Source organism: Staurois parvus, unplaced genomic scaffold (assembly GCF_062004578.1).
Source record: "Staurois parvus isolate SC_StPar_1 unplaced genomic scaffold, SC_StPar_1.0 ptg000564l, whole genome shotgun sequence".
NCBI classification, from domain to species: domain Eukaryota; kingdom Metazoa; phylum Chordata; class Amphibia; order Anura; family Ranidae; genus Staurois; species Staurois parvus.
The window spans coordinates 7,700,894-7,722,652 of NW_028318360.1; the positions used below are offsets into that span (position 1 = coordinate 7,700,894).

Consider the following 21,759-nt stretch of genomic DNA (forward strand, 5'->3'; position numbering starts at 1 on the left):
AAGACCCATGACGTCTGATGTAGAGTCAACTTTCTGACACTGGACCTACATTGCACCCCAGAATTCTTTGGTAGTCTTCAGATTTCATAATGCCATGAACACGGTCAAGACATCTAGTGCCTAAAGCAGCAAAGCAACCCCAAAACATCAGTGAACCTCCACCATGTTTAATCATTTAATTTATATTCTTTTCTTCAGCTACTTGTCTCTTGGGCTTTTTTTACCCCCTTCCTGCCCAGGCCAATTTTCGGCTTTCAGTGCTGTTGCACTTTGACAATTGCGCGGTCATGCAACACTGTGCCCATATGAAATTTTTATTGTTTTTTTCACAGAAAGAGCTTTCTTTTGGTGGTATTTAATTGCCACTGGGTGTTTTATTTTGTTTAGTTTCTTTGTTTCTATTATAACATTTTGCAAACAGGTAATTTTTCTCCTTTACTGATGTGCATTGATGAGGCTGCACTGATAGATAGCACTGATAGGCACTGATAGGCGAAACTGATGATGCTGCACTGATATGCAGCAATGATGGGCACTGGCTGGCTGCACTGCTTGGCAATGATGGGTGGCACTGATGGGGAACACTGCTGGGAACTGGTGGGTGGCACTGCTGGGCACTGATCATCAGGGCACTGATCATCAGTGCCCTGATGATCAGTGCCGATCTGTTTTCTGACAATTGCCAGTTATCGGCAGTACTTTCCTCACACTGTGACAACGCGAGGAAAGTGCAGCCAACAACCGGCAACTGCATTTACTCAGTGATCTGCTGTGTCATTGGACACAGCTGATCACGTGGTAAAAGGCCGCTGTGATTGGCCTTTTACCACATCATGTGATCAGCTGTGTCGTTGGACACAGCGATCACAGAGATCGTCAGGTGCATACCGCTGGGGGCGCACGGGAGGGCGCGTTCTGGGAGGACGTCATATGATGCCCTCCCAGAACTGGACAACCACTCTGTAGCCGTCATTCAGCTATAGCCTGGCTGTCAACTGGTAAAAGGCCTCATTTTTTTTTTGTGAAAACAGTAGAATGATGGGCTTTACCAAAAAGCTGTATTTTTGTTTCCTCTGTCCACAGCACATTCTCCCAAACAGATTTTGGATTCCTCAGGTAAGTTTTGGCAAACTCCAGTCTGGCTTTTATATGTTTCTGTGTCAGCAGAAACACCACAAATTTCAGATATTTCTTTGTAAAACATTTTAAAAACCATTTATCATTTTCCTTTCACTTTAAAATTATGTGCCACTTTGTGTCTATCACATAAAAGATCGATAAAATACATTTACGTTTTTGGTTGTAACATGACAACATGTGGAAAATTTCAAAGGGTATGAATACTTTAAGGCACTGTAGCTGTATATCTGCAGTGTGAGATCATCTAAGGCACTGTTGCCTCAGACTGCTAGTCGCACAAGATTTGGAGTGAGATTCGATGATGCCACTACTGTGTTGCTCATTGTTCTGTTGAGGGATTGATGTAGCGCGTGTAGGCAACCCCAACACTCCAGCTGTTGTGAAACTTCAAGTCGTTTGAGGCATTGCAAGGCTTAGCCAGACACAGACCTTGCTCCCTGAGGCAGTGGCATGATGGTATTTGTAGTTTCACCAAAAGCTGGAGTACCAAGGTTGTCTGCCACTGCTGTATAGCAAGCTCTACCCGAGGTGTCTCACTACAAGGGTCTCAAAAGCTGGTATATTTATTCTGTTGATTCCTCCACCTCCCCTACTGCTTCTTGATCATTACTACATCAGTAATCTCGGATCACCAGTCATTATGGGTAGACACAAAGTAGACCAAGATATAGTAAGATTGAATGATCTGCTACAGAGAGAACACAGGCAACACTGGGGACTGGTCTTTTGCCTTCTTTTTTGCCTTATTTTGGACACAAATTCCACAGCACAGGTTCTTTTTAAGCCACCAATGTTTTGATGGGAATGTGCAGTTCTGTGTATATTTTATTTGCATATTAATATTTCATGTTTGTATTTCCAGCTGGAAGGTGGAACTCTAGGCTCTCATATTTAGTAGGCTATCCTTAGCTTCCCTACTGTAAAAAAACATTTTTTTTAGAGCTCAAGCACACATTTAGATATGCATATTGAATGAATCATGACAATGGTGATAATGGTCATCAGGATAAATATAGAGGGTGACTATGCCCAGTGGGATCACAGGATAATGCCAAACGGATTTGGATTATGTGGCACCATTGTGTGCAGCTTTTAGGACTACCCATGAAATCTCATAACCAGACAGATGATTACCTTAGAAAAGTAAAGTTGTCGTGGGGGGTGAGGGAACTCAGCCTGGAGTTGGGCTTAAAAAATAAAATGTACCCCAAACCATTATAATTTCCCTTTAAGTACTGACATGTCCTATGTTAATGTTGGTTACCTTCAAGTACAAAGACTGGTTTTAAGAGATAGATATCACTGGCCTGATGTTCTGAATAACTAAAGAGAAGGTGAAGAGAGATAGACAACTGGAAGGGGAGGCAAAATCAACAATTCTCCTACAACTTAATGTGTATCCAAGCTCAAGAAAAAATGAATGAAGCAAATAAAATGATATATTGCAGCTTACCAGTCCTTAGATGTGGTGGCTGCTTTAATTTTCTTTTTTGAGGCATTTTCCCTTTATTTTCTTCCTCTGATCCTGCCAGTGACACAAATCCTGTCCTAAAGTGACAATATTGGCTCACTCTACTCTCTCTCCATCTTACATCAGGAGTTGTCATAAATGTCCCCTTTGACACCAGGCTCCCCATCAGATTCCCCCTTGAAATCATGGACCCATCAGAGCCCCCTTACATCAGTTGTCCATATCAGTGAGTCCACTTACATCAACTGTCCCCATCAGAAAATTCTCTTACAGCAAATGTCTTCATCAGAATGCCCCTAATATCAACTGCCTCAAAGTGCCCCCTTACATCAGTTGTTGGCATCATTGTACTGCCTTACATCAACTGTCCCCATCAGAGATTCCTTTTGCATCAACCATCCCCAACAGAGTGCCCCCTTACATCAATTGTCCCCATCAGAGTGCTTCATTACATCACTTGCTCTTATCAGAGCATCCCCTTACATCAACTGTCCCCAACACAGTGCCTCATTACATCAATTGACCCCACCAGAGTACATCAAATGTCCCAAAATACCTGGCTTATGGACCAGTGGATACAGTCTCAATGACTTGGGGGGTGCAATTTAAGTCAAATGGGCACAGCCCACCCCGGCACTTCTAGATCTAGGCCTGTTGTCATGTAAGGCAGGAAGTGTTCTAGGACTATAGAATACCTTCCTATCTTCTCATCTAGATAACATGGGGGGTGTACTGTAAAATTCTATGCTAGGCTAAACCATGGATTGAAATATGACTGCAGAGTTCACAGGACAACACTCAATTTCTGGCAGGATCATCAGGTAATTTTTGCACTTATCAAACAGATGCAACAAAGCAATTTTAATGGCATATTTAACAGATAAAAAGGGAGCAAATAAAACATTTGCTATGATTGTTCATAGTTAGACCTCATTCACACCGACATACTACAACTTAAGCCTCTGTGAGGGCTGTGTTTGCTGCATTGGGCTGCACAGGTGTTCTGTGTACTCCTATGCAAGCAGTCCCATTCAGGTCAACTGGAATGCAGTGGTTGCATCGACACAGCCGCTGCTCCCAATATTTATATACATGTGACACATGGCCCCGAACGCATTTGCATGGCTGCTAAATTGTGTCCATTCAGCCACCGCATCCCAAATGACATGAAATGGACTGCCTGCACAGGGATCAGGGCCGTGGATAAGGGACACCACCAGTCCTCCTGTACAGGGCCCAGGCCAGCAGGGGGGACCAGGCAGCTGGATGAACCAGATGTGGGCATGGAGGGTGATTGCAACAACAGGGGGGCAATTACTAGGACTGATCCCCTGTATGGCTCTCTCTGCAGCAGCTGAAAGCTGACTCCTTCTCTTCTTCCTCTTGGTGTCTTTTAGCTGCTGCAGAGAAAGCTATACAGGGGATCAGTTCCAGTAATTGCCCTCCGGTGCATCCATCACCATCCCTGTGCACCATACATTTCCCCCTGTTGCCCAGGCTCCCTGTGTGCCCCCACCCCTGCAGTGCTGCTGGCTTCCTCCCTCCCTCCCAAGCACAAAATAGGGAAAAAAGGGAGGTGGAGTGCAGCATGGCTGGTCTGACCCAACTGCTAGTGTGTCCTTGACAGAAGGGGTATCCCTCCCTACACTAGCCACTTTGCAAATGTGCCACAAAACCTGGGGGCAGGCACTTAAAAGGGCTCTGCTTGACTCAAGATGGCTACCAGGGTCAGCTGGATGCAGCATAGCCAACCAAAACACTGCTTCAGTGACTGAGGAAACCACAGAGAAGTTTCACTTGACTTCCTCTCCAGATACAGTACCACTCCAGTCAAGCACCACCTACAGTGCAGAAAGCAGACTGCACCTGCCTACAAGTATAATGTCATCAGCCACATCAGCTAAGTTGGGGTTATAGTTTAAAAGCAAGCCATGTGAGTAACACAGAGGTGCCATCTTACCAGTCTTTTCTATTATATCATTTGCAGAAGCAGCCAATAAGCAATGGAACATTGTTGTAGTAACACATATACCATGTGATACATGCCATTGGCTTCAATGATTTGGGAGTCTCCAAAGTAGGTATTCACATATACTTTTTGGACAATTAAACTTATTGAATGCAGCTCATTATCTTGAAAGTGGCTATAGATGAAGATGATAGGTAATTGTTACATTTAACAATATGGCACATTAAATGCTTAAGTTCCCTATAATAGGTAATCAAACGGCTTACTTGTACTTCTGCATCTTTTTTGTTATCACTGCAGTCTTCAGAAAGCAGCAAATACAAAGATATACATGTGCTCCAAGGAAGGTGCCAAGACACAAAACATATTGTAAGAGTTGGTTTTGCCATCCAGAGGAATTATCATATCCCTGCTTGGTCTAGAAACAGGATATGCAACATATTCTTATGAAGGTTAAGTGTGCCTCCTGACTTTAAGAATGGAGCAATATTTCATAGGTATAGTAAGCGGTTCACCTATTTTACTGTTGTATTTCCTTTGCTCTTTAAAATTTTTCAAAACAGTATATTTTGTTTCATGTTCATTTTTTGGAGGAAATTGTGGTTTTAATTACCCATTGGATTCTAATATTTTTCTGCCCTGTACAACAAAACCCACTGTAAGTGCCAAGCTCAGAAGTCTTATTCTTCTCTCTCTCTAATGTATTTGCACAGAGATCTCACAAGCCGTGTGGTCCATTTGGCTTTTCTCTCAATTAACTATTTTCTAACTGGTTTAAAGAAAACTTGTTTTGAGAGATCAAATCACCCAATACCTTCTCTGTAGCTCAATGTCAGAAAAAAAGTACAAAAACATTTTTAACATTGTATATAAAGATTGGCCTCTTTAGGGCCCATTTACACATATGCATGTTCTTTGTGGTCCATGTACCAACAAAAACGTACCCAAAACTATTTCAATTCAAGGCTCCACATCATATGCTTTCTAATGTACGAGCGGTGGTGCACTGAGGGTCAGGAGCGTCGTTTACTGTGAGGATTTGCATAAGGAGGACCAGTAGGAATAAATGTAAGATTTCACTAAAACACATGAACAACAAATGTTTCCAATGGCCCTGACTTTCATTACAATGTATGAACAAAGGTGTGAAGCAGCGATGAAGATGTCAGAGATATTTGTTGATAAACAATGTATTAGACACGTGCAGTTCTTTTTGTTATGAATCAAAATTTGGATTAATTTTCTGTTATTCTGAGATTCGGATGTATCCAAATTACAATAGTAATGAAGTTAAACAAATCTGAAATAACAAAACAAAATTCGTCTGAAATCCAAAACTATTCGAATCCAAAAAGACTAGACTAGATTAATCAAAGATAGAAAAGCAAAAGAACAGAATAGAAAAGATTAGAATAGAAAAAAAATAGAATTGAAATTAAAGGAATAGAATCAATTAGAATAGAAAATCAAAGAACAGAAAGGAATATATTAGAAAAGATTAGAATAGAAAATCAAAGGATAGCATAGAAAAACACTAGACGAGAGTAGAATAAAATAGTCTTCCGAAATTCAAATTTCAAATAGAATACATTAAAATATAATAAAAAATACTAGAATAGAATAGAAAAGAATGGAATAGAAAAGAATAATTTACAAAAAAAACAATAAAAATTGTAATTTGAGCTATGGTGATGTTAGAATTATTTTCGAATCCGTTTGCAATTTCAAATTTGGTCAAATTTGATAAAATGAAACAAATTCTGAAAATTAATTAAACAAACTGAACTAATCAAATGAAACAAAACGTCTATAATTCGTAACCAGCAATTTCACTGGGTTCAATCAGCAGATAGTGTTATAGGGAATGGCACAATATAACTGGCCTAGGGATTACCGTACACAATATAATTCATAACTGTGAGACATGAGCCTGCATACTTTTGTGTATATCAGGAAAAAGGTAATTTGGTGGTATACTATTTCCAGCTTAAGACCCTCTGAACATACCTTGTAAGTGCCTTGCTTCAATTGCTACAAGTAAAGCCCATTCATAATAAAGTCTTCCTGTTTCTTTCTGGTCTCCAGCAATGTAATGGTGACCAAGGACCAGTAAAACATGAATAAAATCAGTTCTGTTATCAACAAGTGGAATACAGGAGTAAATAGATACAGATTTAACTAAAAAATGTTCGGCCACAATCCTAGCTTTCAGGTGTAAACATAGTGTGCCAAGGTTTGCCAACACCACCGCCTGGTTATGGAAGTTGTCTGTGTCCTTTGAGATCTGTAGAGCTTTGAAGTAGTGTTTAGCAGCATTTTTAATCATACCTCCTCGCTGTAAAGCAATAGCAAAGAGATTGTGTACAATGCCCATCTGGTGTTCTGTACAACCTGAAAATGACACCATAAAGTTCAGTATATCTACAGCTTCATTACTGTGTCTATCAAGCATATACAGCCAGGCAAGCCAGATCCAAATATCCACCATATATTGCCTATTAATACCAGAGTTCACTGCTTTCATAATGTAAGACCGAGCTTCCTTATACAGTTGATGAGCTGCACAAAGCTCAGCTATACTTAGACACATGAAAGTGCATAGTTCTTGTTCTTGTTTGGTGACCACTGATGACAAGGCACATTTCAGGTGGTAGGCAGTCTGAGTTGGAAATGTCTTACTTTCAGGTCTCTTCATTCCACAAAGCTTAGAAGCATTTTTGATGATGAAATCAACCCTTCTTAATGAGTCCATCGTGCTACAAGATGTCTGAGAAGCCACCTTTACACAGCTCAGGGTCAAATGTGGCAGGCACTTGTGGCTGTACATGTCAGCAAGTTGGAAGTAGTATCTTGATGGCAAGCAGTCGCTTGAGCCTGTCATGCTCTGTAAAACTTGTAGTCGCTCTATGTAGGGAAGAGCTTCATCATATCGTCTTGAACTGGTGAATGTTTTAGCCAAGAGGAAGCAAGCATTTCTTTCACTTTTCTGGTCTTGGCTCAATATGGCCTTTTTTAGGGCGTATTTGAGAACCACAGGTTCCATGTCTGTATTACTAATATAGTTTTGTAGTCCAAGGATAAGGGATGAAGACTTGTCCAGCATTTGCAAACTCTTCTCCTTAGATTTTTGTTTCAGGTATATAGCGTTTAAATTCATGTGGATTGCAGTAAAGAGGAAAATGTCTGAGAAATCCCCATTTAGGACCCCCATTGCTTCCTCAAAGTAAACTCTAGCTTGGGAGAACTTGTGCTTTCTGGTGCAAAGCCTGCCGAGAAGAAAGCAAAGCCTTGCCAGGGCCCAGGTCATGTTGGCTTTCTTTGCAGCTTCCCGTGCTACACTGAGATACCGAACCAGATCTTCCTCTTCTCCATATTCATAGAACAGGCTGGTTAGAAAAGTATATGAGACATCATAGAGCTTCTTGAAGCATGGGAGATAAGTTCCACTATTTAGAAACTGAAGTAATGACTCCTGCCATTCATACTGCTCTTCACAAATACAGAAGCGTGTGTCCTCACATGTATCATAGGTTGTCTGGACCTCAGCAGAATCAGTGTTTTCTTCATAGTTAGTGGATTCTTCTGGACAAGTGTCAGACTTCACCAAATTTTCCTCTAATGTCTCTTTTAAGTTGTCGGTGTCATTACTTGATGTTGGTTGCTGTTCTTCTAAAAATAAACAGAAGAAAACTGATATTAATGCACCGATTTATATATGCAAATAAGATGCAGATTTTTTTTTAATGGTCAATCAATTTTTAAAGTTTAATCTAAGAATTATTTTTAAGCATAGTACAACTGTGGGTAGTATTCATATACAGTAGAACCTTCATCCACTGAATCGCTGTGTCTATATTTCTGAATCAATCCTATTAGCACTGCTATAAACCTTTAGACAATTCCAGCAATTTTTTTAGTTTTATTTTGTATTTTCTAAATTTTTTTAGGAGCCCTGTGGGGGGGTTTTGATGAGATATCAGGGGCCTAAACAGACCTCTGATGTTTCACATCCCTCAATCTCCATCTCTGCAGGCTCAACTGCACAGAATAAATGGACAGGAATAACTCTTTACAGAGCTTTCTGTTCATTCACAAACCAAAGCATACTAAACACAATTCAGTTGAGAATGGATACAGGAGCGGTTGGTACCGATCACTTACTGTGTGCATTTACCAGCCCCTTCCTCTGCTCCCCATCCTGAAAGCATCCCTCCCCATTCTGCCAACTTCCCATTTCAAGCTGGCTGCTGCGGGGATAATTTCAGGATGGGGAGGGGGGGTACTATGCGAGCACACAGGGGCCCAGAAGAGAACAAATAACCTGGATAGGAGAGGTGGCATATATAAAGGAACCAATGCCCACCATTTTCCTCTTGCAGCTGCTGAATCCTGGCAGGAGGGAAAGGGGAAGAAGCTGGCTTGCAGCGGCTATCCCGATATGAAACCAATTGTGACAGGGGAGCTGCATGGACCCCCTGAAGCATGGGACCTCTGCTTAGCAGTCATCGTACCCAGGTAAAATGAGGAGGGATGAGCAATACCATCAATTTCATGGTGTCACTGGTAATTGATGTCCAGCAATTAGCATTGGAAAACTGGCAGCTGAGCACAGACAGAAGTCTAATTTGGTGCTATGCATTTATAAAGATACAGTACATATGTATATGGCGTTTTTATGTTCGCATTGTTATTCTAGGGTGAATTCCCACTTTAAATATTAATCTAGAAGATTTCCTATAGGTCCAGAACAAATGCAAGTTCTCCATATTGTAATGTACTATATTGCCTGCATCATAGCTGCAGTGGTTGCCCACTATATGGTCCCATATATAGCAGTCCCAGTGTGACATATCAGGTTAGTTCATTCACAAGTATGACTTCCAAAAATGTAATAAATCAGTTCTTACCTTTATTTTTGTAAACTTTTATCTTCTCAAATTCATCTTTGAATAGAAACAAAGAGTTTTAAATTAATGAGAGCATCATTCTAGCACAGCTCTGAGTGAACCTTAGAGGGTCAGTGCAATATTAGCCCCCCAGCACCACCTCATTAAATTAGTCAATATAAACAGACCCCTGTAGATGAATGCAAGTTGCGCACTGCTCAGGGCCAAGAAGCATTTATAACATGTGGTGCTTAAGTGTGTGCCAACATGCGTTTCAAAAAAAAAAAAAAAAAACATGGCTAGAGTTCAGTGCCTACACGCTCATTTATTAAAAACCATCAGCATTCAAACAGCATAGACATCAAGAAAGCCTTGATGTGCTTAGCACAATGTGCAAAATGCGTCTTGTCTCTCCTTATGCCTAAATCAACTGACTGCTGATGTTTCTTACATGGGTTTTCTGCCCATGATGGTCATGATAAGACTTTATTTTCTGGAATTTAAGTTGAGAGCAGCCTGGGCAAGATGTTGGGTCCGTGGCCTTAACACATAGAGGAGAGGGGGTGTGTAGAACTTCCCCCTGTGGTGCAGCAGTGTATGTCATTTGGGTGCCAGCAATTGGAAGAAGCAGTTTAGTATCAGTCTCCTCACCAATCATGGCTGTGGTTAGTGCATTGTACTATGCTATTGAAAAACAAGGTAGCTTTACCTGCACCTTTAATGACATTTACCACTTAGTGAATACCCTTGGCCATATTTGATATTTTTTCCAACACAGAGGCATGTTAAACTTGTATATGTGTCTTAGACTGAACAATTCTTATTTTCTTCATCATATTTATTTACCTAGTTTATATACATGGCAGACATCAGAATGAGATATCTTAAGCAGTAATGCTTTTGCAGCATCCAAATCAAAGTCTTCTGTGCTCCTTGTGTATATTGTATCTTCCCATACAAAAGTTGATGAATTTCCTTGCCTGGGCAATTAAAGAGTAAAAGTAGTTAATGTAATGGATGACAGTATTTACTATTACCTATAAAGTCAATTAACTTGGACTGATCAGATGATATGTACATTCTAGGCAAGCATTGCTTATAATAATCACATAATGTTTAGTATATGTCATGTGCCATGATAGATCTTCAGTCTTGGGTTGACTAAGAATCCCCAAAAATGTTGGCCAATTATTACCATGATTTTTCCAAAATTTACGATGTCTGTTTGCGTTTGGTTCAAAATGCAGGCTGGGCTTCCTTTGTATCTTACATTCTTATGAGTGTAGTGGTGATGCCTGGGATGTTATATTGATCACAAATGTAGGTTTTTATAATCTCCCTTAAGAAGGGATTCCACTCGGTGTAAAGAATCTGGAGGTAAAGGTTCCTCCTATATTCACAAGGCATCAGGCCAGTTGCTCAGCACTGGACCTGGAAGCAAGTGGAGATCACTGGAGTAGTGGTGTCTGCTTGAGTGATATCCAGCTTTCAGGGACCTCGGCTACGTGCGCCATATACATGGTTACATTGCTCCGAGCTGGACCAATGTAACTATGTATAACATGCATATGCCTTGAATTATTCTTTAAGCAAAGAAAATGGCAAAATAATGGATTCTTGACGGATAATCAACAACAAGGGCAACGCATCAACTGATTTAATTTTAGTATAAAGATAGAGACAAAACCATCCCCATAGCTGACAAATTTCCACTATTGTTTGAAGAAATTAAAAAAATTTCCATGGCCTCCAGTGGCCTACACTTTATACCTTCCCTCTCAGGATCTCTTTAAACTAACAGCTTACAGCAACATGTATTTAATATTACCAGAAGGTGATTAAATTGGCTAATAGTCAATGGTTCATCTTCTTCTAAGTAGCATTGTTTTGGTAACGTTAGTGGTGAGGATAATTGCATACACAGTAATTTGTTTTATTTATACACAAAAACCACATGAAATAAAAAAAATAATTGACTATGCCAATACTGAGCAAAAATAGTTATCCATTCCAGTGAATGCCTTTAGATACATTTTAATAATGTTAATTTTAAAGCCCAAAAACTGTTTTTTTTTAATTTTGGAAAGAGGATGCATGGGTTCTAAAGTGATTATTGCTGTTGGTGTCTCAGCTGGCTGACACGCCCTGTTTGTCTTAGGTCAAATTACAACTGTCTTAGGTCCTGTACACATGATGAGGATATCAGACGAATGATCGTACATTTTTTTTTGCATGCTAGGCTCATATTGAAAGTTAAAAGGTTATTAACCACTTGCCCTCCAGGGGATTTACCCCCCTTCCTGACCAGGCCATTTTTTGAGATGCATTACTTTAACTGACAATTGCGTAGTCATGGAATGCTGTACATAAATTACATTTATGTCCTTTTTTCCCACAAATAAAGATTTCTTTTGGTGGTATTTGATCACCTGTGCGGATTTTATTTTTTGAGCTATAAGCAAAAAAAGACCCACAATTTTGGAAAAAACTGACTTTTTGCTATAAAACATATCCAGTAAAAAAAATTTTCAAAATCAAATTTCTTCATAAATTTAGGCCAAAATGTATTCTGCTACATGTCTTTGCTAAAAAAAATCCCAATACATGTGAATTCATTGGTTTATGTGAAAGCTATAGCATCTACAAAATGGTGATATATACTGTAATTTTTCTTTAAAAAAATTTTTATACTAGTAATGGCGGCGATCAGCGACTTATAGCGGGACTGTGGTGGACATTCTGACACTGGGTGGGAACTGACTAACTACCACAGACATCCCAATGACACTAATACGGTGATCATTGCTAATAAAAAGCACTGACACTGTACTAATGACACTGGACAGGAAGCGCAGAGAAATACACAGCAGCATGTCTTTGCTGGCAGGAGAGAGACCTGTGTTGTTTACACACAGGTCTCTACCCTATCAGCTTTTCACAGAGATCGCCGGATGCCAGCGGGGAATCTCCAGCCGGGACCCGGTGATTGACATGCCTAGCCACCATGCCTAGCCTACCTGGAAAGGCAAACCACGTATATATATTCTAGCAGTAATTCTACTATAGGGCAACCGGCAAGCGATTAAAGTTATGAAAATTCTTGTACGACAGAATAAAAATTTGAAAGTGATATAATGTATTGTATTTGTATTGTATTTTTAGGCAAAAACTGTACTGATTAAACTAAAATTTTTCTGGTATCATACGAAAACATTTTTTGTTCTTGTCCCTTGGAATAACTTCAGACGAAAGCTGTGTACCAACGATCACATTATCGTATGATTGCTTCGAAAGCAGTATTTTTCATATGATTTTCTGATCTTGTGTACTTGGCTTAAGATGGGTGGTCTCTTATTTTGAAGATGGTGGGGGTTGATTTACTCTAACTGGAGAGTACAAAATCAGGTGCAGCTCTGCCTAGAAACCAATCAGCTTCCAGATTTTATTGGCAAAGCTTAATTGAACAAGCTGAAGTTAGCAGCTGATTGCTGCCATGCACAGTTGCACCAGATTCTGAGTACTCCAGTTTTTTTACCTACAGGACAGGAACTGAACACATTTCCCTTCTCTCCCTGAATATTCCTTCCTCTATCCAAAAGTAAAAAAAAAAAAAGTTTTGGCTTTACTTCTACAGTACATTAACAGTTGCTGCACTATAAAGCAAAATGATCTGTGGTTCTGATGAGGTGAAAAAAAATAGTCAGTTTACTATACTGGAACAAAGGATCAGAGTGCATAAGCTCACATATTGGGGCCACTTGTCCACTGTTTCTGGTGTCACACTGATAGAAGTGATAAATGTATTCCCAAGAAACAGAGCTAAGTAGACTGTGGCTATAAGTCAATATAAATCTCACATAGAGGTAGGTCTTTATTAAGCAAATTGTTAAATATGTATCCAAACGTGTAGAGCAATAATGTCCCCAGGCTGTAAGGTGGAATGCCTGCTCACCTGCGTTCCCAAACCGGGAAGAGATGCTTCTCCTCGATGTGTTCCTGGACCAGCCAGGGATCGTGACACTCCGGAAGTGACGTCACTGCGACCGGGAAGAAAGCGGAAATGGAGCACTGGGAGTGGAATGCAGGCTCAGCTGGTAACCACAACACGTTTCATGTGCATGCGCTTTTTCAAGTCAAGGGATATTATTGCTCTACACGTTTGGATACATTTGTAACAATTTGATTAATAAAGACCTACCTCTATGTGAGTTTTATATTGACTTTTAGCCCGTCTTCTTAGCGTTGATTCTTGGGCATACATTCAGTTTAGTATACGCCAACGCCTTAGTTTACATTCAAAAAGATTTTGCTTATTTCATGAATTCTCTTTTTTGTTGCCGCACTCACCCATGATCCGATGTGTAAGGTTTCACATTTCTGGTCCTCACAAAGCCCACACAGCCAGAGGTCACATTTCTTCCTACAAACCACTCCATGCATTCTATGTATGTGCTGACTGTCTCAATGATGTCCCCGTTCTGATAGGACATCTCATCCGGAGCATCGCTATCATAATTTACTACAGCTTCTGTCCAACCTACAGCTAATCAGACAAAGAATGCAGATGTCAAATAGCACCATAGAAAGTTATCCAGTATCATGTATATGCAAATACCAAACAACCAGATTATATTCCACTCAACAGCCTGTCTGTAACTAAACCTTAAAGAAAAATCTTGCTTCTGCTGAAAATGTATGCAGATCACCAGCCAAAAATTACACTAAATAAATGGCCCATTTATTGATAAAATAACCAACCCAGATTTGTTGAAATATTCAGCTTCAATTTGAGATTCTCCTGCAGTACTTTTTTCTACTGCTAGATGTCCTCAGTCTAAAGGCCAACATCATTCAGCCCACGTCCTCAGCCAAGAGTGTCCTGGACCCTCCATAGCCTGTGAATGGACAGTGAAAGGAGAAGCAGCACCGCAATAAGCTCATCTCTCTGTCACACTGTTCTCTCCTATCAGCATTCTTCTTTTTAGCACATAACCTCATTTGTTCCATGTGTTTCTAGATTCTCTCACATTTTAGCACTGCTGTACAGGGAATGCAAGAGACTGATACCAGTTCAGATACAGGTTCAGGTACTTACACTGTTTGCATTCATAAAAATGCATTTACTGATGTAATAATGGTTACACAGTTGCATTAATTTGTGTCTCTTAAATCTCTCTCTCCAGTTCATCTTTGATATAAAAATATCAAAAAGTTGCATAAAACATTTTTTGCAATTTAATGTTAGAGTATCTAAAGCCCATGAACATAGTAGGGTTAAAACCCAGCCAGGTTTATAAAGCTAACATACAACATCCTCTTCCACATTGTCACCTTTAACCAGTATGCATGGCCAGAGTGCCCAGAAGAGCGCACGGCCAGTGGTGCCAGCATGTAAAACCATATAAAATATTATGCAGTGTGCCCTCAATACTTTGTTAATATAAGATGCAATGCATTTGCAGATTTATGTGGAAGCCACACTGCCTCAATAAGGCCCCCTTGTGTGGTCCCTAACTGTAATCTAACAGAGTTCCCATCTTGAAACAAACTTAGCTATTAGATTGAAGGTGACATAGCACAATAGCAGCTGACCTCCAGTGTGTCTGTGCAATCATTAACCATCTATTTAAAAAAAAATGCACTTTATCCAGCACACTTACCAGCCAGCTAGTGTATGAATGTCCAAAGAATGGGTAGCGTGAATATTTGGGGGTGCTGGTAATAGTCACATCCAAAGTTAAAACATCTCTCCTGCATTGTTGTGTATAGCCAGTACTGAAGGGTGTCTGGCCACCATTGCATGTACCAGCTAGTAAGTGTGTTGGAAACATACACCATGCATGAAATTGGTAGTTACTGACTGCACACAGCCTGAGCCTTTGGTTCTGTGCAGCCATCCCCGCCTGTCTATCAAACCCAGCTGTGTAGGTGAGTCTGTACAGCCAATACATGTCCATTCACTTTGTATAGCTACCTGCGTGCAGCTCGGCACAAGGACAGAAAAATAAACAAATGGCTCTTAACGCTGCATGGGGCTGGGTGTTCCTGTGAAGAAGCCTTTAAGGACCACACTTAACAGAGGGGCCCTAACAAAGCATTGTATCCTCCACATGTACAGTATTTGCAAATGTATGCAACTAACACCTCTGCTTTTTAACATAAATCAGTCTAAACCATTAGGCATGGCCAACAATAGCACAGTGTAAATCTATCAAAAATGTGTCAATTATGTAGCACCCTCCTAGTTAGCTAGGGGCAGCTAATAAATTCATTTTTAGATAGAAGGCTGAGTAGCAGCCTGGGTGGTAGTCAGAGGGTTCAAATTTGAGTCAGAGCTGAGAGGCTCTGCAGATCAGCTCTCTGATACCTCCCCCTGATCTGAAGACTTGGAGAAGTTTTTAGAACTCAATGATAGGGGGTGAGGAAGAGTCTGCACTCTTGAGGGATCCTGCCCAGTCCCCAGGCAGGAGGCTTGGCAAGGGGTCAGGACAGCCCTCAGAGTGACTGAGTATGCTCAGAGGCAGGAGAGTTTGGTTGGAAGATGTAGAGAAGGCTGAGGTGCAGAGGCTTGGCAGAGGGCTCAGTGGAAAGGGGCCTACCTTCAAGTAGGTTTGCTGGAAAGGAGGAGAGGACCACCTGTGCAGCAGGGAAGGAGCCAATCCAGCAGGAGGCCTAAAAGGCAGTCAACCCAACAAGCACACAGAAGAGGAAGAGTGAGTAATCCTACACCCCCTGGGCCAGTTAAAGGGAAAGGGGCATTCTGGTGGGAAACCTGACTAGCTCTTTACCCAGGACAGTTTCAACTTAAAGTGGCAGGCACTAGATCCCCTTGACCAGGGATTTCCTCTAGATAGCTGGATGAAAGAAGGATTCATCTGGGGTCTGGGGTGGTACACCAGCAGAGGCTGGAGAGCTCTCCAAGAAAGAACTTTTGCTGTAAAAAAACCACTTGTACATAGTTGCCAGGAAGTTGTCTTCAGTTTACTTTTCCTTGGGCATCCCATACACCCCTCAATCCCATCCAAGTTCAAATTCCCCTAATAAAACTTAAAAAAACAAGTTCAAGGACTGTTAACTGTCTTCTGGATGCAAGATGGAATGCAAGTCTGAAGAAAATGCATGTTGCCTGGCTGTGCAGGACTAAAGGGGGACCCAAATCTTTAGCAACTCCTAAGGGGGTAGTGCTATTAATTTTGTACAGGGCTACCAATCTTCACCATGATTTTCTTTATACATTTCCTAGGGTTGTCAGCACCGTCTAGTGGCAAGAATTGTATAAAAGTGTTATTTTTCCTGAAATACCTCAATCAGAAAATATACTAAATTATTGCCACTAAATGGTGATGATCATAGTAGGAAATAAACATATAAAGCAACTTACGGTGAATGCTCGTTGTACCAATGCAAACGATTGACACATTCACTTAGCACATTTATTTACCCATTTTTAGACCCAAAAGAGTTTATTTACTAAAACTGAAGATCTGGTGCAACTCTGCATAGAACCCAAACAGCTTCCAGGTTTTATTGCCAAAGCATAATTGAACAAGCTAGAAGTTAGAAGCTGATTGGCTACCATGCTCAACTGCACCAGATCCTCAGTGCTCCAGTTTTAGTAAATCTATCCCAAAGTGTTGAAGGAGAGCTGGCTATTTTTTTCCCAAAGTTTCACATGCTGCCACTGTTGGTTATGCATCCTTCTATACTGGTTACATACATCACTTGTTACAGAAGACCCCCAGAAATGTAAATTCCTGCACTGGGACTGATCATATGAGCAGGTACACCCTCCTACTTAACACACAGGAAAGAGGAACACAGGTGCAAGTTTCCAAACAGAAGATAATGCCATGGTGTTGCCTAATAGTTGCAATGTTTATAACGACCCTAGCAGGGGCGGACTGACAACTCATGGGGCCCCTGGGCAATAGGGGATCATGGGGCCCCTGTGTCCTCGTCCACACTCCAACACCCAAAAAAGACTATGAAAGGTACCAGGGGCATCTCATGGGGCCCCCTACTGACCCCGGGCCCTCGGGCAGTGCCCGAATTCCCAAATGGTCAGTCCGCCCCTGGACCCTAGAGAGAATGGCTTGTCCTGGGCAGACTGTTGGATTGTCTGAGTAAGCTATAGTGAAAGGTGGTAAGAATTTGGGGAAATCCTTATAATAATCCGGATTTTTGCTATGGCTACAAGGAGACATTTTATTTTTTAGCAGTTGTATAAAACTATAACTGCTAGAAAATTGAATCAGAAAATCATTTAATTAATTGTAGAAGAGTATGATATTGTGTTGTTCCAACACATTTTTAACCCTTAAGGGCACATTTTTTAACAAATCATTAAAGTAACATTAAATATTTTTAAATTAAAATAAAAAGGAGAATTTACTTAGCTGCTCTGTGCAATGATATTGCACAGATTTAGCCTTTACTGCCTCTTCTGGAACTCCCTGCTGGCACTGTCCATTTCTCCATCATCCAGGTGCCTCCTTAGCAAGCTCTGTGCTATGGGGACACCTGCATGGGCGTGCTCCCAAGCCAGGCTGTATGTGTCTATAGACAGTGCTGGAGCAGTGACAGGAGTCAGGTAAGTGTTTAGAGGTGGGTAGAACAGTTAGTGGGATCTTTTTACCTTAAAGGCCAAGTTCACCTTTAAAAAAAAAAAATATAAAGCAAATGCACATCTTTTTTGCAGGTAAAAAAAAATTTGCATTTACTATTTTTTTTGTAGGAGCCTGTAAAGCATTGCACCCACAACCAGCAGATCATGGGTGCAATGCAGGGCTTCTGCAGGCTGTCAGTGTATCTGTTTGGTCATACCTCCTATGGGCAGGCAGTTACAGAATAACAGGAGGAATCAATGTACAACGAGAGTGATCACCAGCGCCCCATTGAGAACTACAAGCCATCAGCTGCAAAGGCTGTCAGCACATTAACAGAGTTCTGTGAATGAATGACTCAGCCGTGTGGATGGAGCCCACAATTTTTTAAATTGTGACAGTGGGTGCGGGAAGAAGATCCCCGGCCTGCTGTCAAACGGACGGAACAGATCAGGGAGAGGCTGCAGGAGCGCAAACATGTTACACATTCCATCCTAAAAACAGGTGGAACATGTAACATGCTCCCGAAGGTGAACTTAGCCTTTTATGCAAGGAATGCATTAAAGTAAAAAAACATTTTGACTTTAAAACCACTTTAAAATACGCAAAAAAAAGGATTTACATAGGATTACCTATTTGGTTTCTCAGCTCTGATTTCTCAAAATCTACAAGGTCTGAACCTACATTTGCTCTCAAGAACCACCTATAAACACAATAAAAGACGTAAAATGAATTAATAAATAAAAAGAAAGCAAACAAATAGAGCTAAATTGGAGCATTTGCCTGGAGCCATCATTAAGTATTTTTCTAACAAACAAAGCAATTTATTATTGGCTACAGATAGCAGATGTTTGTACATCTTTCCATACTATGCACAGTATGTTATTTATTGGTACCACACACATTCTTTTACCCATATTGCATAGCTGGCATGTCACTTTAATTAGGTTTAACCATTCCTTGAATAGACTGAAATGTTTAACTTATGTATATTCTTATACTAAGGTTAATAAGTAATTCAATGTTTTCTACATTTTACTTTAATTGCAAAGAGTGGAAAGGAAAGAAAGAAGGCAGCTACCTACTGATGAAATGGACAGAGTGGTTCAGCATCTATGGAAAGTCCTCTGTCTTCACTAGAGGAGGAATCGGGCTGGGTCCACCCTGCTGTGTGTCTCTGAGCTGCCGGACTCGACTGAATTATCTGAACTTTGTGATCAACAACAGTGGCTTGTCTTATATACTTGTCAGCGCAAAGAGTGAAATATATCCCTGAGAAAAAGAAACTCAATATGTTAAAATTTGATATGATCTTAATTCTGGAGAGGTATGCATTTTAGAAGGTAGACCACACTTTCATCTCAGATCACTTCGGAGATAATCAATCTCGAACTGAAACAGTGCAATACACGCTGCATTTAAAGTGACAATAAACTCTGGTTTAAAAAAAGAAAAAAATCTATTCAAGTATGTATTCTCAGAGAAGTCCCTTCTACTGCTCTCAACCTCCTTCAAATTTCCAAATGCCTTCTTTTTGCTGCTGTGATCCAACTTCCTGTTAGAGGGTAGCTACACTTGTTCTCCACGGTCCCATTGTATGTAGGAACATAGCCACCTTCTCGCTTGTTTGCTCCAAAGATAAACTATGGACTATGGAATTTGTGTACAGGTACATAGAAAAGTGTACAGGATCCGGGCTGTGGATAAGGGGGTACCACCCGTCCCCTTGTACGGGGTCCAGGCCAGCAGGGGGGCACAGGCAGCTGGGTGAATCAGATGTGGGCAGGGTGGGTGATCATTATGGAGGGGCAATCACTGGAACTGATCCCCTGTATGGCTCTCCCTGCAGCAGCTGAAAGCTGCCTTCTTCACCTCTCTCTTCTGTTTGCTTTCAGCTGCTGCAGAGAAAGCCATACAGGGGATCAGTTCCAGTAATTGCCCCCCCCCATCACCCTCTCTGTGCACCGTATGTTTCAGCCAGCCAGTTTCCCATGTGCCCCCATCTCCGCAGTGCTGCTGCCTTCCTTCCTCTCTTTCCCAGCAGCAGCTGCAAGCACATAATAGGATTCTTCAGGATGGAGAGCGGGGGGGGGAAGGGTGCGGTAAAAAAAGTCGCATTTACCAGCCCCTTTCTTTCCTGACTGAACACAATGACTGATTGGTACTGATCACTCACTGCATTAATTCCTAAATAAAGCATAGTAAACAGTTTTTCTTGGGGTGGGGGGTGGGCCTGTCCAGTTGGCTGTATGGGGCCCCGTGGTTTCTAATAGCAGCCCTGCACAGGACCACAACTAAAAAGGAAAAGGAGTAAAAAGGAGAGGCTGGAGTGCATGGAGGACATTACAAGGATGATAGTGTCCCCAGGACACCAGGCTACCAGCAACAAAATGGTTCTTCCCATGAGGAGGACTGTAGCACATTTCTATAGCCGAATGTAATTCCTAACTTAACAGTGACAGGTCCATCTGAAGTAATATTTTGCTTTTTAGGGTAGAATCATATCTATGTGGTTGCGGTTGATGAGGTTTTCAGTTTTGTGTTTGTTAACGTGCGTTTGATGCTTTTTTATGTGTTTTGCATTTTGGTTGTTAAGGAGCGGGCAGCAGCCACGTCCTTAACCACTCCCCCTCCAGAGGATTTACCCCCCTTACTGACCAGGCTATTTTTTGCAATACGGCGCTGCGTTATTTTAACTGACAATTGAGCAGTCATGCAACGCTGCACCCAAATGAAATGTATGTCCTTTTTTCCCCACAAATAGAGCTTACTTTCATTGGTATTTGATCACCTGTGCGGATTTTATTTTTTGAGCTATAATCAAAAAAAGATCGACAATTTTGAAAAAAAAATATTTTTGACTTTTTTGCTATAAAACATGTCCAGTAAGAAAAATTTTTAAATCAAATTTCTACATAAATTTAGGCCAAAATGTATTCTGCTACATGTCTTTGCTAACAAAAAATCCCAATACATGTAAATTAATTGGTTTGCATGAAAGCTATAACGTCTACAAATGGCGGTATATATACACTGTAATTTTTAATTTTAATTTTTTTTTATACTAATAATGGAGGCGATCAGCAACTTATAGCGGGACTGCAGCAGGCATTCTGACACTGGGGGGGAACTGACGAACTGCCTCTGACATCACAGTGACACTAGTACAGTGATCAGTGGTAATAAAAAGCACTGACACTGTACTAACGGCACTGGATAGGAAGGGGTTAACATCTGGGGCAATCAAAGGGTTACCTGTGTGCAGTTTTACTAACTGTGCTGTGTGTGTTTTACGGTGTAAGCATGCTGCTTTGTATTGCTCTGGAGAGCAATATAAAGCAGCATGCCGGTACTGACAGGGGAGAGATTTGTATTGTTTACGTACAGACCTCTCCTCTGTCAGTGTTCCTCAGCAATCTCCGGCAGGGACCCGGTGATTGACAGCTGTAGCTGCCAATGGTGGCGTGGGTAGGGCGGCTCGCGTGCGTGTCTCCTACCCGGAAATGCAAAATCATACACACATTACATAAACACACACACATACACGATTTTGCGCAGCCCTGCCACTCTGTAGCAGTAGCTCTGCTATAGGGCAGTAGGGTAGCGGTTAACAACCAATGACTCGTCGGCTGTCAACGGGGTTCCCTGCTGACAGCTGAATGCCGACATGAAAAATATTACAAAAAAACA

At 41.1% G+C, this 21,759-nt stretch overlaps 1 protein-coding gene across 1 annotated transcript in view; it reads right to left on the reverse strand.

The window, feature by feature from the left end:
* Positions 1 to 21,759, reverse strand: part of SH3TC1 (SH3 domain and tetratricopeptide repeats 1) — a 92,608-nt gene that overhangs the window by 15,734 nt on the left and 55,115 nt on the right. The window contains exons 6-11 of the mRNA XM_089691576.1: positions 19,155 to 19,341; positions 18,702 to 18,772; positions 13,814 to 14,009; positions 10,313 to 10,446; positions 9,488 to 9,523; positions 6,588 to 8,249 (exon numbers count right to left, since the gene is read on the reverse strand). Coding sequence (XP_089547702.1) covers positions 6,588 to 8,249; positions 9,488 to 9,523; positions 10,313 to 10,446; positions 13,814 to 14,009; positions 18,702 to 18,772; positions 19,155 to 19,341 — 2,286 coding nt within the window. The remainder of the gene's footprint in view (positions 1 to 6,587; positions 8,250 to 9,487; positions 9,524 to 10,312; positions 10,447 to 13,813; positions 14,010 to 18,701; positions 18,773 to 19,154; positions 19,342 to 21,759) is intronic.